Genomic DNA, 15,034 nt, shown 5'->3' with positions numbered 1-15,034 from the left:
GATCCCAGGTATCACTGTTGAGCCTTCTGGAGTTGTTGTGGGCCTAATTCAATGAAACACTGATGAAGGACATCCTTGCTTGATATCCCCAGTAAAATGTTCTCGAAGGCTGTTCTGTCGGTGATGTTTTTATCCCACAAAGATTGATTTGTTAGAGATTTTGTTTTTGAAGGTAAATCTTCTATCTATAATACTAGGAATTCCTTATCAAAAATGTTGATATCATGAAAGCTAAAATCATCACAACAAAGATAGAGGCAGAGACGGCCTATCAAATTTACACAATCCAGGTATAATATTCCCTTAGATTTTGCATCATTGACTTGGACAAAATATGGCACTCACAACCAATTTTACCAATAGGGTGCACATTATGTCTGACGAGCCAGACCCACATTACATTTTCTGCCGCTAGGGTGCGTCTAGATTTCTAGGCCACAAATTGTGGGTTTTTGCGTGTCAACTAGGCTACACATCACTGCAATGTTGCTGATGTAAATGCCTTTTCAGTGTAGACCTGAAGAAACACACGGACATTTGAACATTAAATGAATGCTTAAACTCATAAATTAATATTAAACTCCTCACCCCAAATCAAGAGAGAAGGATTCCTTCCTCATGAGGATAAAAGCGAAGGAATGTAATGTCGCTCCCTCTGTCACTGGATATATTGAACCAGATTAATGATCAATTGGCTACTCTTTCACTTATTTAGCCTCCTGGCAGTAAAAACGTAAACAGAAATCGGATGACTACAGATACTGAATGCGTAACCAACACTTTTAATAGGCCTCATATTCCACCAGTTTATTCCACTGATACCCAAATCCTCACATCATCTTCCCGCCAGACTAGACTCAAAGAGCCGCTTGCCTGTGCACTGCATCATTTCCTTTTCAAACCATTACGTCACATCTCCCCACTTTCAGCAAGGGATGCTGCTTGCGGAATGTGGTCGGACAATGAGCCCACTAAGGATAAATGAGCGTTAGGCTTCACTTGAAAGATCGTTTATTGCTATTTTACACTGAAAAGTCCTACAAAGGAGATGGCAATTTCAAGAAAGATTTGCTCCGGGTCATCTAGGTAAGGTCGTTTCGCATTTCGAAAAGAAATATTCTACACGGACAGTAGCATGCAGTATTAGGCTACAACCTTTTCTGCGAGTGACTATGGTGTCTTCGGTTCTGGTGGCCACAGACTTGTAGCAGAACTGCATCTACAAGCTTGTGCACAAGACAACCGCGTTAATAAAACATGTCGGCGTAAACGCTTGCATTTGTCACTTAACGTGTAGTCTACTTACTGATGGGCAATTGTATTGATGTCGCTATGCCACTCAGTTGCCTAGACAGAATGCAGTTGCCTGCAATTAGCACAATGGTAATTCATATTGTTATATGGAATATCTGTATGGAGTGTGGAATATCTTATGTATGTAATAGCTTATTTGATGTTGGTGTGTGAGCGCGCGCGCGTGTGTGTGTGTGCGCGCGCGCACGTGTGTGTGTGTGTGTGTGTGTGTGTGGTGGGAGTGGTGCGGATGTGTGCGTGTGCATGTTTGTTTCAAGCAGTTAAAAAACTGCACTCCTTTGCAGTGCCATCATAACCTTTCTTGGGATAAACATGACAATAAATGGCATTCAGTCTCATCCACATTTTGGTGTCCTTTAGTACCCCACAACTTTAACAATGCCTGAATGCAGTAAAGTTTATTTCACATTTAGAAAATACTTTAATATTGGAATACGTTTGGAAATATATATATATATATATATATATATATATATACAGTATCACTACATTCAACTCATATTTATGTTAAGAACTATAGCAGAGGTTTGCCAGGACTCAGAAAAAGTGGCACGGCACAATGAATATCTATCCAACGAGGAAACCACCAAATTAAGATGTTCATATATATATTTATTTGATGCAACAGAAGGCTATAGTGTCTTTAAGGCAACATGGAAAGGTAGCACTATCCATGGTAATCAGCCAAGTCAGTAACATGACCACACCTTAACAGAACTTGATCTCCTTTGTACTTTCATATATACATTCCTGTATGCGGATTTGTTGAGAGCAACATCCAATGAAGTTGCTAATGACAGCTGTTAACTGGTTTATTTAAAGAAGACTGTCATTAGACTGCTCATAATTTTGCAGCCAAAAGAAAAGTGACCAAGAGAGTGTTCTATTCGTTCCAGTTTGCCAATTGTCCCGTGTCTCTGTCTAGTAGGGGTGTAACAGTACACAAAAAACACGATTTGGTAGGTACCTCGGGTCACGGTTCGGTTATTTTTTTGCAACAGTAAGTCTGTAAGTACTGCTAACCTATCATCCACTAACAATATTGCTGATTCTCGGCACATTTTAGCAGGAATAGTATTTTCAAAAGGTGTCCGATGTTTTTTTGACGTTAATTAACTAAACTGATGTCTGCCACTTAATATGTTTTTATAAAACTTGAATTTTAAACATGACCCGCATGCAAAAAAGCCTGCTGTTGATTACTGTTTAAGACTGCATTCAATACGTACAGTACACATTTATATTGAACGTCCTGTACCTAAATGGTTCGGTATGAATATGCATACCTTTACACTCCTAACTGTCTAGTGATAAACATCATATGTACAAATATACAAAATAATAAAAGAAGCATGGTCTGGGAAGATGGTAAATGTTTTGGTTGAAAATGTGAAATGAATCCCACCATGCAATATTTAATTATATTACTACATACTCAGAAGTTAATTCAGACAGTGAAAATGTATCAGTTGCTTCATTTACAACATGTTCATGATCAGTCACTGGATTTAATGATGTGTGTGTGTGTTGCGATGTTGTGTGCTGTTGTTTCCTATACAGGCAGGAGCATGAGGCCTTTCTGTTGTAGCTGGCTCTGTACTGGAATCACCGCCACAGTGGAAGAAAACGGCAGCTCATGGCGCCAGGCCTTTACAAACTCGGGCTTCAGCCCAACCCCAGAGTTTCCCGAACACTTGTGCAAGGCCTGCGGGGGCCATTTTGACACCATCGCAAGACAGGTAAGGTTGATGCTACCTTCTTGTATATCTACGTATTAGAATGTGATTTTTTATAAAATGGGGCTGTAGTTTGGAGAAGTGTGGTGAAGTTCTACATTAAAATTTTCAACCAAACGCCCTTAGCTGTTTAGAGTCATGTACTGATTCATTGTTGTCTAATAAAACATACTGTGTCACTTAAACACAGCGTTATATGCTTTGGTCTCACAATGGGGTAAATGTCACACTATCTGTCAGATGTCACAACAGATGTCTTTTCGGTTTGACCCAGTTCATCAGACTTATACTACAACGTGTGTCAGGCAGGAAGCCGTGGTTTCTCTTGTGAACTCTGCAGGGGTACATGCCCTCTTGAGGGAAGGCTGGGGGTTTTCTTTGGGCAGGTTGCATTTTCTCTAAAAAAAAAAAAAAAAAAGGCTACTGTATGAGCCACCGATAAAGTGAAATGCACAGCAAAAATGAAACTAATACATTGTTTCATGTTTCATGTCCAGTAAATGTTCTTATTGGTCTATGACTTGAGGAGATGTGCACGAAGTGAAAAAGAAAGAACTGCTGACTGTTCTGCTTTGCATTGCATTGATCTCAGATACAATCTCATTCTTTTTCATGAAATGTATGGTACTCTAATGGAATTAAAGGAAAACATATGAGAAAGATAACGAGTAAAGGACCTAGACTAGTACTGGCAAAAAACGGCAAGTAAATTAGTGAAATGTGCGCACAAGAAACAAAGAGCGAAACCTGACTAGCCAGCAACAATAACATGAATGTGTTGATTTCAATTTGTTACATGTAAACAGGGGCAAAGTGTGTTGGGGGAAAGGTAGGACACTTCCAAGGGCCCCGCACTGACCGGCGGCCCTCATTTAGCATAATGACCAACATTATTATTATCAGGACCGAGGGGCAATATTATATTCTTTCATAAGGCCCAACATTTCTCACAGTGTCCCTGCATATAGGCAGTCTCTCAGTCACTGAAACTCTGTCTCTGCTCTGCCGTCTTGTCCCGTCCCTTCCTGTCCTGCAGCACGTATGCGCCGACTGCAAGAAGAACTTCTGTGGCCGCTGCTCGGTGCAGCTGGAGCCTCGGCGGCGCATGATGTGCCTGACGTGCCGGCGCTTTCAGGGCACGCTGTTTGAGCGTGCGCAGCTCATGCGGCTAAAGGTGCGCGAGCTGCGCGACTACCTCCACCTGCACGAGGTGCCCACCCAGATGTGCCGCGAGAAGGAGGAGCTGGTGGAGCTGGTGCTGAGCCAGCAGACGCCGCCACCCAGCAGCAGCAGCAGCAGCAGCAGTGACATGGCCGCCGCCGCGCAGCTGCCGCCCGCGCTGCGCCAGCACGCAGCAGAGGGGCCGCCAACGCTGCACGATCAGCTGGTGGAGCTGGAATCGGAGCAGCTCACAGAGGAGGAGGAGGATGAGGAAGATGAGGGGGAGGAAGAGGAGGAGGAAGAGGATGAAGAAGAAGAGGAGGAGGGGGAGGAAGAGGAAGAGGGTGGGGAGGAAGAGGACGAAGCAGTGGAAGTGGGGCAGGAGGAGGAAGAAGGCGACGAAGAGGAGGCTGAGGGGGAGGAAGAAGAAGAGGAAGATGACGAAGAGGTAAATTCAATGGATTTGTAATACGCAGACTCTAGAAGGGAATTCTGTTAGCCATTTCTTTTGAAATGTTTTATTTATACCATGTACCTGCTTTGCATTTTTTCGAGGCAATGTTACCTGCCGCACCTTTAAAGTTTCATCAGCTTGACAGAAGTAATTAACATAAATTAGCATGAATTATTATTAATTATTACAAACTTTCCATTATTGATAACATTAATTTATGAATCCTCACAGTCATCGGTATGAGGTTGGAAGTGTTCAGAGTGGTGTGCTTGACCCCAGGGTGTCCTTCAGTCCTCAGAGGGCGAGGAAGCGCTGGCTCCAGGGCACCGGACCTCCCTGTCCGACCTCAGCTGCGTAGAGGACATTGACGGCCTAAGCGTGAAGCAGCTGAAGGAGATTCTGTCCCATAACCTGGTCAACTACCAAGACTGCTGCGAGAAGTGGGAGCTCAGCGAACGGGTCACTCGTCTCTATAACGACCAGAAAGACCTGCAGAATCTGGGTGAGTTCATAACATTTTACTAAGCATCATAACATAAGCATATGTCTCAAGCCGCTTTACACAGCCCATCTTAAACTTGATCCGTGATACCCTTAGAGAAAGCACCAAGACAAGTTAACTGTGGTCTTGGCGCAAAGCTGAACCGTTTTGGATGATAAAATACAGTATATTCACGCGTGCACCTGCTTGAATTCAATTAGTGATTTTTGCATACTGTGAAACTGCGGGTGAGTAACCTGTGAAAAAGAGGTAGCAGAGGTGACTCTCTTAGTGCTTGTTGAGTTCCTGAGGCACCACTCCTGGCTCTTGTTGAGCACTTCGTCTGTTTAAAACCCCTCTTTAATACCACTTCACTGGTGTAGAACATTTTGTTGTCGGAAAATAGAATTAGCACAAATGAGAGTGTTCAGCATTTGACCTGCCATTTGTCTATACTGGGCTTGTGAACAGTAAACAAAATAATTGCATGGCATAAGCTTTCTCACTAGTGCTACTAATTGAATTCATTAACTTCTTTTGCTGCGATAGCTGTTTGATCTCTCAAATTATACAGTATTAAACCACAATGTGTTAATATGTTCAGTCTCCACAGTATACATTTAAGTAATATTGTCTAAATTTAAATTTGAATTTAAATATAACCTGAGCATTCATAGGTTCTGTTTTGTCTATTTTAATTGTTAGTTGGATTAATTGGATGATTATCTCAGTCAATTCAGTGTTCTGTTGAACACTAGAGTCAGTTCAGTGTTGAATCATCTTGTTCTTTTTCATGTATTTTACTGAATTCCATCTGTATTTCTTTCTTCAGTTACAAATGCTAAACTGGAAGCTGAAGCGGGTATGTAGTATTGGCATTTACATAATCAGTGATCAAAATGACCATCCTACCATATTCACAGATGCTTTTCATTGTGAACATCCTAAATTGTCATCTAAGAAGTAAGTCCTCTAAGAAATTACATCAAATTCTGAGTTATCTAAGAAATTACAAATCAAATCATTTCCAAAATGACAAATACTTGCTAAACGGATAGAGAAACAGTATGAATGATTGGAACTGCTATGTCACAGTGTAGGAAACTAAAGTCCTCTCTTTAGGTCTACCTTAATCTATAGCTGCTTTCAGTCCTCCGCAGTATATGCAGAGCTTTGTCAAACAGGGGTCCGACCCTTCAGGTGATTCAAATAGGTGATGCTAACATTATGCAGTCATATGTGTGAAAGACACCGACGCACATTAACAGAATCTCCGTGTGGTTGAACAGGTTGAACACGCACATGATCAGACACAAGCTCATTTACATAATGTCCGTTGGAAATACTAGGAGGGGAGTAGTGTAACAGAGTTCAGAGTTCGGTTATGCTGTTCAGATATTTGACCCAATCGCTTGACAGCCGCAGAACATGCAGACTTACATGTAGGTCTGAAAGCAGCTATTATTACAATTCTTGTATTATAACTGTGACCACCTCCTGTCTCAGCAGAGCCAGCCAGTTCTAAAGGAGATGAGGAGAATCTGTGCCGGATCTGCATGGACTCGCCCATCGACTGCGTCTTGCTGGAGTGCGGCCACATGGTGACCTGCAGCAAGTGTGGCAAGCGCATGAGCGAGTGCCCCATCTGCAGGCAGTACGTGGTGCGGGCCGTGCACGTCTTCAGGTCGTAACGTGGCATGCAGGGCGGGACGGGAGGAAGTTCAGCAGCCCACTGGAGGCTACTGTAGGTCTTTAGCATGCATCGTTTCTGTTTCTCATTTACACACACTTACCCAACACATACACAGAATTCAATAACAAGCAATCTCTTTACCTCTCTCTCTTTCTCTTCTCATCTGTCTCTCTTTCTCTTACTATTTCTCTCTGAGTCACTCTTTTTCTGTCTTTCTCCCTCTGTTATGTTTTGACTTTCTATCTTAAATGCTGCAACATTCACAGACTTTCTGGCATTCCAGAGACAGGACAGTACCTTTGTGAGGTTTCTGACACACTCATGCTCACTAACGTGTTGAAATCACATAAACATGTCTTATTTTGGAAACATGTAGTGAGATATCATGGTGCACTTAAGACGTTCCCTCAGTGGAATTTAGATACAGGGTCCAGGACGAGCTTCTCAGACTTTCTAGTTGAACCACTTTCTCAAAAAGGGTCTCCTAAGGTGGGGTTTGTTTAATGTGTCACTGAGGCCAGCAGAAGTGAAGTTTACCCAGAATCCTATGTGGTAGCCAGTCTGTTCAGATACCGGGACTGTGTAAAAATGGTCAAAGTGCATCTGCAATACAGATGGGGTATATGGAGACAATGAAGCAGATGCCTATCATTCTGCAAGCAGGGTTTATCTGCAGGCTACTGTGCACTTCTGAAGCAGATCTAAGTAGCATTAGATATATCTCTCCCTGTCTGTATTTCAGTCTGTCAGAAGAGGACAATCTCTCTGTAATGTGATGTGTGGCGAAGAGAAGACGGCTTAGCAAAGCAGTTATAGTTATGTCACTTACCCTCATAGAGTGCAATCATTTGTCTGAGATGGAACTTTATCTCAGAAGCAGAGCTGGACCGCTTTGTACCAGTGTGCTGGACATTGGGTAATTTTGGAACATGCAGTTTTAGGCCCTAGTAATCCAAAACAGATTTTCCACTTCATGGTGCCTCTGCCATATTCTTTCATGACCAAAAGCAAGCACTTAATAGAAGAATTCAGAGATGTTAAGAACATATTAAGTACCTTATCTGCCCATTGAGGATTTAATTACAAATGGCACATTGTAGATGGTCTTTTGTGATAGTATGAACACAATAAATCACATTTTTTTTGTCTAGTGTGTTTTATAGATGATGAATGTATGATCCAATGTTTACCCGAATGGAGATGCACTTACTGGAATGCACCGAGGCAAAAAACATGGCTCCTGTCCAAGTCTGCTTGAGGTGAATGTAACTTATAGGTCAAGGTCATATACGTAGTTTTTACAGTTACAGTACATCGCAAAAGAGAAACAGGCTAGTTTGTTTGTTTGTTTTGTTTTGTATGCTGTTCAGCACACATGAATGCAGAAATCTTTATTATGACAAAATGTTTTTATTTTGAGGAATGAAACTTACTATTGGATTTTGTCTTTGTGGTTCATTCCTCACATTCTTCATTCTTGTTTGGCATCATGATCGTTTGGATTAAAGTAAAGACACCCAGCGAGTGTCTGAGAAGACCTTGTTTACAGGAAGTGCTTTCCCCAAAAATGCATCAGTTTTATTTATGCTCGGAGGACAATGCTTACCAGAGAGCATCGAAGCTTTAAGCTTGAGCTTGGTCACTTTTTTTCAAACTGGATCAAGTGTTTTGTTGGTTTGTTTGTTTATTTATTTGTTTTCAAATATTTCTTGTGGAAAACTTGTATGGATTTATCAAAGCAGTTGTCCGGGTTAGTGTTCAGTGTGGCAACCAAATCTAATCTCTTCCATTCAAGGTTACGAAGTAGTATTGCAAATGAAATCAGAAGTCGATCACACAATCTACATTCAAGGCAGAGACATTAAACGGCACAGAACGATTGAAAGCCTCATAAGTAAAATAGCTGCTGCAAATACCTGTAATGCGATTTGCCTAAAATTACTGGGATGTAATTTTGTTGTTTGTGTGCCAAATTATGTAGTTCCTCTGCCGTCTGTGCTATATGATCTCAAAAAAAAGTGAAAGCCAAGTATAAATTTTAGGTAAAATTTTGTGGATTGTCTGGAGTAACCTCAAAATATAAATACTATTCTAACCTCAAAGTACTTAAAGCTAATCCAATGTCTGTGGAGTGCAGTGACAAAAAAAACAAGAGTAAAATCTAATCAATATTAGACAAGGCAGTATGTTGTAGGATGTGTGTCCATGCTGTTAATATAAGTATATGGGGCCAAGCAGAAATGAGGATGCATGCAAGCAAATGGGAGAGTTATCATTATTCTAGATCCCTATAAAACACTTGGAATGGCTCCTTTTGGTATATCTTGTGTTTATGTTGTCTCAATTTTTATGACAGTTAAATGGTATTTAATTATAATATAATATTAATAATATAATAATAATATACCATTGTTATTAACAATGTTTAATACCCCAAATACCATTTAAACTGGGATGTGTTAGCATTCATTGCATTCATTGATTGTCAGTTGATTTGCATGTTGCAGCACTGCTTTCTTGTGGCTATAGAATTGATGGATAGTATAAGATTGAGCCTGAGCCATGGGCTTTATGCTGAGTTGATTCTGAAGTCTACAATGCAAGCTCATAGGATTTATAATTCTGACAAATTCTATATTTTTGACAAACATGATCATTATATACCGTTGTTATCTTGTCGTTTTGAATAATTTGTTTGACAGTTTTGTATGAATAAAAGTGCTGAAATGAACCACAGATTTTACTGGCGTTTTGGTTTTGACTCTGATTTTTTAAATTGTAGCTAATATATGAATTTGTGATTATCTATTGGCCACCAGTTTGGATCTATATTACCAGATGCATCATTGTTGCATCAAGATACAACATGACCTCCCTCATCGCAGAGGAGCAATGATTACATTTATTTTTCTATTTCAATAATTTTTGTGAAAGACAAAATATCTGCTGATACTATTGATGCAGTTTGAAAATTGACTGTTGTTTTTTTACTCTGCTAATTTACTAATTGATTTTCTGCCTACAGAAATCATTGAAATTCTTTTTTGAGAATATGTTGTTAATCCTTTCACCATTAGAGGACAGTGTGAGCACATAGTTGTGCTTAACAGGGCAGACGAAATGTAAACTAATGATTTGTTTTTGTAGCATGATATTTTTGATGAATGTGACATGAAAAGTTAGCTAAAATTGGCAAAATTGGTTTGGCAAAATCAGCAACCACTTTCCTCTCATTTGTCATGCACTTGGCTGGCTGTGTGTATGTTTGTTGGACTCATATTTGGCTGTACGGATATGGAAAATTAATTTGTTTATTTTTCATATTTTTTTTAATCATTTTTCATAATTTCATAATACTGACTTCATCTGGCCATTGCTAATTGAAGTATGGCACCATTTACCAAAACATTTGAATCATGAATCTAGGCATAGATATCAACCGGCTGGTTATGGCGATACACTGTGGTAAAACTTCCCCTCTCCCTCAGGGGACTCCATATTGGCACAGAGCGACTGCCTCTTTATTGCTTATTTACTCCATGTTTTATTTCATCTTTATTTGCCCATTTGTTTAATATGTCTGTTCTTCATTTTCTCTTTAGCTGTGTTATGACAAAGCACTTAAGCTGAGTGGGACAGTAAATGTTTTGTACATATTGTAACGCCAACAATTTTCTGGAAATAATTATTTCCACATAAATCATAATCTCATACAAGCATACACAGCCCAAACCAAATCTGTTTTTATCTGGAAATAATAATAATAATAATAATAAAAAAACATTTGCTCTATTCTCATATGGCAAAATCAATTGCAGCAGTGAATGTCACGTCATGATGTCATGACACGTGTACATGTGGATCCCTGATTTGTCAGCGATCTCGCAATGTGACACAAACTCTATAAAAATATAAATATAGCCCCTGAGGTTGAGACGTCTACTCATCTTCACATCTGACTCAGGCTCAATATTCTGGATGTGACCCTGCTGATCAGCAGAGGTCAGAAGATACACACACCTCACCTTTAGTCCAGTACTGAACAAGCTAATGCTGCCCTTTGGTGTTACCTCAGTTTTAACCTGCTGCAGAATGGTAACCTGGGTTGGTGGGCAGTGTGATTTCAGTTACAGTGGACCTTGATGCAGAGGGCCGGAAAGGTAGACCCTTGAAAGGCTTCACCCGGCCTCAGACTACTTAAACTAACAAGGGAAAAGGAAGGAAACGGCCCACAGAGTATTTGTGTTAGTGGTCACAGATCGTGAGATGGCCCACTCAGTATTTCTGAATTCTTGGCCGTTTTTACAATGATTCATCAAAAAAGGCTTTATTTCTTAGTTAATTTTTGTTCTTCCATTGACTTTTGGGGTTTTGCAGTCTCAAGTCTGATGTGTTTTTAGGAGTTATAAATGTCTGAAGGAATTCCCTCCCCACCTCAAAACCAGCAGCAGTAGGCATTTTTTTTAAGGGAGATTTAAATTTCTATCCAATTTGATTTGCTGTATTGTGCCTATGTGCACATCTGGCTTTTTAAATGGGTCATCAGTTTATGAAGAATAGAAAGAATCATGTAATGTCTGCCCAGGGAGCCTAGACTGGGATGGAGCAAAACATGTTTAGACTGCCATCGTGGAGACAGCGTGGCCTTGTTTGTATACACAGATCTGTGCCCGGGCGGGCAGTGCTGATAGTGCCTGGAGATGGAATGACAGGATAAGACTCGAAACAAAGAGCTCAGCTGTGTACCTGCACCGTGTTGAACAGAGGCAGAAAAGAGATAGACGGAGAGATTGAGCCGATTTCAGACAGGATAAAATGAACTTCCTGTGAGCATACAGGAAAGCATGATCGGTCAGGCCACCCATTACTGAAGATGATGTTGATATCATCTGGCTTTTAAAAAATGACAGACTAGCAAACCTCCTACTAGATCCACACTATTAGTGTATCTCCTTCTCCTCTTTCTTTCCTGAGGGGAAGTTAAAGGAGGATATTGATTATGACCTTGACCTGTAGACCTCAGTGGAGGTGTTATTGTTTTTTTGAAATTTTCATTCAGTTCATAGAAGTAAATATTGTTTTGCCCTTCCTGTTTTAAGTGGAAAGCTTTCAGAAAACCCCCAGGTCAGTTTTACAGAGGCCCGCTGTACTGTACTTGTACTGACAAGTGCTGGATGATGTCGTCTCGGGGTGTTAAGTGGAGAGATATGTTTAAATATATTCAAGCGATGATGGCAAATCAAATTGAGGACCAGTGGAATTGCTAAGATTAGCACCAGCTAGAGGATTTTATGAGCGTGACCACTTGTGTGTGTGTGCATATAGTTCAACTTGAGGACAGTGCTGACAGACATGCGGCCTTTTAGATGTTTGATCTGTCGTTTGAGTAGCCGCCACGAACCACGGAGACCATTTGGCTGAACCCAAGTCTCTCTCTCTCTTGTCACCTTCTCTAAAGGTCTGACCAGAGTAAGGGTTAGTAGCAGCTTGAGAATGACTTTTGTTTATCGCCTTTCTGTAGCTGACATTGTTAACAATGTGACAGTTGGCGATAGTTCACACTTCGCCTCTCACTGGCTTCTGGTAAATCAGGGGGTTTTCTGTTTCACACTCAGTGATCTTGTCATTTCTGTTTTCCCCGCTCTGTGAGATATAACTTCTCCTCCTCTCACTGCCTGGTGTAATAGATGAGAGGAAAAGAATGTAGGCAAACATGGAGAAAAAAGCCTCTATTGAATTGATGCTGCACATAATAAGCAGAAGAGACTATCTTTTTCAAAGAGGGGAAAGAATATTTTCCTCTATATTTGGGAGAGAGGGGAGCGCTCAGGGGGGTGTAGTAAAACTGCTAGTGTTTTGTTAAACATCTCTCCTTGCATATAAAGTAAAGCGCCATTTTTCCCCCCTCCGCCCCTCACCCCAGGCCACTGTATAATTACTAACAGATTTGACAGCTCAGCTTTTCCTAATGTTTTTCTTCAAATAATTCTAATACGCTTCTGAAGCGAGGAAACATTTTTCCACTCTCGGACAATCATATTTCAAGGACAGGTTTCTTTTGGACGGGTCCGGGATAGATGGGGTAGCCCTCATGGGCACAGTGCGGCTTTGTCAATGGTAAACAGTGCTGCCCACTCTCTGGTGAGGTGTTTGTACTGGCGCACAGAGGTGGGGAGGTAGTAAGATGCCCCATGGCAGGCTTCAGAGCTTCAGACGAGCTGGCGCCCCTGTTTATTGTGAATGAAATAGAGCAGAATGAAAGAAGTGAAGGTGTGCAGCGAAAGAGAGAGAGAGAGATAGAGAGAGAGAGAGAGAGAGAGAGATAGAGAGAGAGAGAGAGAGATAGAGAGAGATAGATAGAGAGAGAGAGAGAGAGAGAGAGACGCATGAGGAGACAGATGTAGACAAAGAGTCTTGAAAGATAATTGAGAATCAGTGACTTGTTTGGATCAGTGTTCTCTTGTTGTCTGTATTTATTGACAGTGACAGTGATTTGAATAACAAAAGCAAAACAACCTAAAAATAAACAGTACATTCCATCAAAAAAATATATGACAAACCGGAGACTAATCTTGGTGGTTGCTGAGGGCTCATTAGAGCATTAAATTCGTGGGATCCATGAAGCAACTTTTGCAAAATAATGCACACAGTCCTCACCTCAACCTCTGAACCACGCGCACTGCCAGAAAAACAGTGTACCCTGCAAACCTTTAAAAGGCCATCTGGGAGTATTTGTTCTTTCTCCCACTCGAATGCAATTCTGTGCATGTTTCCCACTCTAGTTACCAGCCCTCTGCCTCAGGTCTGTTTCCATCACTTTACACATATATCACTCTCGTGGTCCTATTGTGGTGGCCCTTGAGCACCCCGCTTTGTGGTAATTAATGTACTCTTACTGCATTTAAACGCCCCCTGTAGCTTTAGAGTGTTCTCCTCATGCTGGCTACGTGTGAATGTGTGCTTTGTCTAATGTAACCCTTCTCGAGGGGTCATTTACTTACAGTGGAGTAATTATTATGGCTGTACCTGCCCAAGTGCTGTTGTGACCAAAATTACAGCTATTAGTGTCATACATAATGTGCAGAAATGCCTTTTATTGGTGCCTATGCTGAGAAATAACATTATGCTCTTGGGGAAGATTTCCACTGCGCGGTATTTTTTATGGTATACCCATAACTGATTTAACACAAATTATTGAAGTGTGCTCAACAAAGGTTCATTTTTAATCCAAATACATCTTGGTCTGGATGGTCAGGTAAGGCAAAACATGGATGAGTAAAAACTACTGAAGTATAATTTAAGAGTGGATGAACAATTTGAATTTCATGTCAACTGTAACTTTTGAATAAATGTTGTATTGATAGAAGTGGGACCAAATGTCAATCATTTTTTCATATTCATAGTTCTGCTATTGAGGATGCAGTATGTTCACTGTGTAATCTGCAATGACATAGCTGTGAAATGATTGTGAAAGTGACATACATCATGTGAGATCATGGGCGTAGGTTTAGGGTGGGACGCTAGGGACTAGTCCTAATCAATATTTTGAGATGACAAAAATATCCCCACCAATATTTTAGCGAACTCCTTTGTGCTATTCCGACGGCGACAGTAAAAGAAACACTTTCATTTGATTGGCTAAAACCGAAGGGGGTTTATCTGACACGCACAACAGCGTCAAAGCATAGCATAGGCCTACTTCACTTTGTGGTGACACTGGCAGAAAAGTGAGCGAGTGTGTCAGTTATCAGCGATGTCTACCAATACATAACCCTAAAAGGCCAGTGTGAAAGATTTGTAATATTCCCTTTGCCCTTTCAGCATGCACATTTTGCCCCTTTTGGTGCTTTGTAGATCAGCTATGCCACCAAAGAAGAAAAGGAACATTCAAAGCTTTTTCATTATGCAGAGTCTAAATAGGCAAAGTAACGTACAAACTGGCAACTGGTGACCCGGCTTTCAAATGCGGATTTTACTGTGGAAAATAGCATTAACTGTTAGGATATTACCCAGGATATTGTCACAGCTAAACCTAGCTTCTGTAATCGTTCAACCAAAGTTAGGAGTTATGTTGAACAAGGGTGTGCTGCAGGACAGTCGCATAAAGCACAGTATAGAAGTCACCATGTCACTGACTGTTAATTGGGCTACCAATCTTGCACTCACAATAAACAATGGATCCGAGACATTTTCCT

General features: G+C 40.8%; 1 protein-coding gene across 2 annotated transcripts; it reads left to right on the top strand.

The window, feature by feature from the left end:
• The first annotated feature begins 924 nt into the window (after positions 1-924).
• zgc:171740 (uncharacterized protein LOC795694 homolog) lies at positions 925-9,577 on the top strand. Of its 2 annotated transcripts, none has more exons than XM_048238167.1 (6): positions 925-1,086; positions 2,875-3,053; positions 4,087-4,659; positions 4,957-5,167; positions 5,979-6,008; positions 6,656-9,577. In XM_048238167.1, the coding sequence occupies exons 2-6, from the start codon at positions 2,883-2,885 to the stop codon at positions 6,835-6,837; spliced, it is 1,167 nt and encodes a 388-aa protein (XP_048094124.1). In that variant the 5' UTR covers positions 925-1,086; positions 2,875-2,882; the 3' UTR covers positions 6,838-9,577. The 2 variants fall into 2 exon arrangements, with proteins under 2 accessions (XP_048094124.1, XP_048094123.1); XM_048238166.1 differs by having other exon boundaries at positions 6,653-9,577.
• The last annotated feature ends 5,457 nt before the right edge of the window (positions 9,578-15,034 follow it).

The sequence above is a fragment of the Alosa alosa genome, chromosome 2 (assembly GCF_017589495.1).
Source record: "Alosa alosa isolate M-15738 ecotype Scorff River chromosome 2, AALO_Geno_1.1, whole genome shotgun sequence".
Lineage (NCBI taxonomy): Eukaryota > Metazoa > Chordata > Actinopteri > Clupeiformes > Clupeidae > Alosa > Alosa alosa.
Note: the sequence above shows the minus strand (reverse complement) of the source record. Positions and strands in the feature narration are given on the sequence as shown.

Bases quoted from the DNA above. Each gene is read 5' to 3' on its own strand.
- zgc:171740 (XM_048238166.1), top strand. From the start codon at position 2,883: ATGAGGCCTTTCTGTTGTAGCTGGCTCTGTACTGGAATCACCGCCACA. The intron at 3,054-4,086 runs GTAAGGTTGATG...CCTGTCCTGCAG, and splicing joins TTGACACCATCGCAAGACAG to CACGTATGCGCCGACTGCAA. The intron at 4,660-4,956 runs GTAAATTCAATG...GGTGTCCTTCAG, and splicing joins AAGAGGAAGATGACGAAGAG to TCCTCAGAGGGCGAGGAAGC.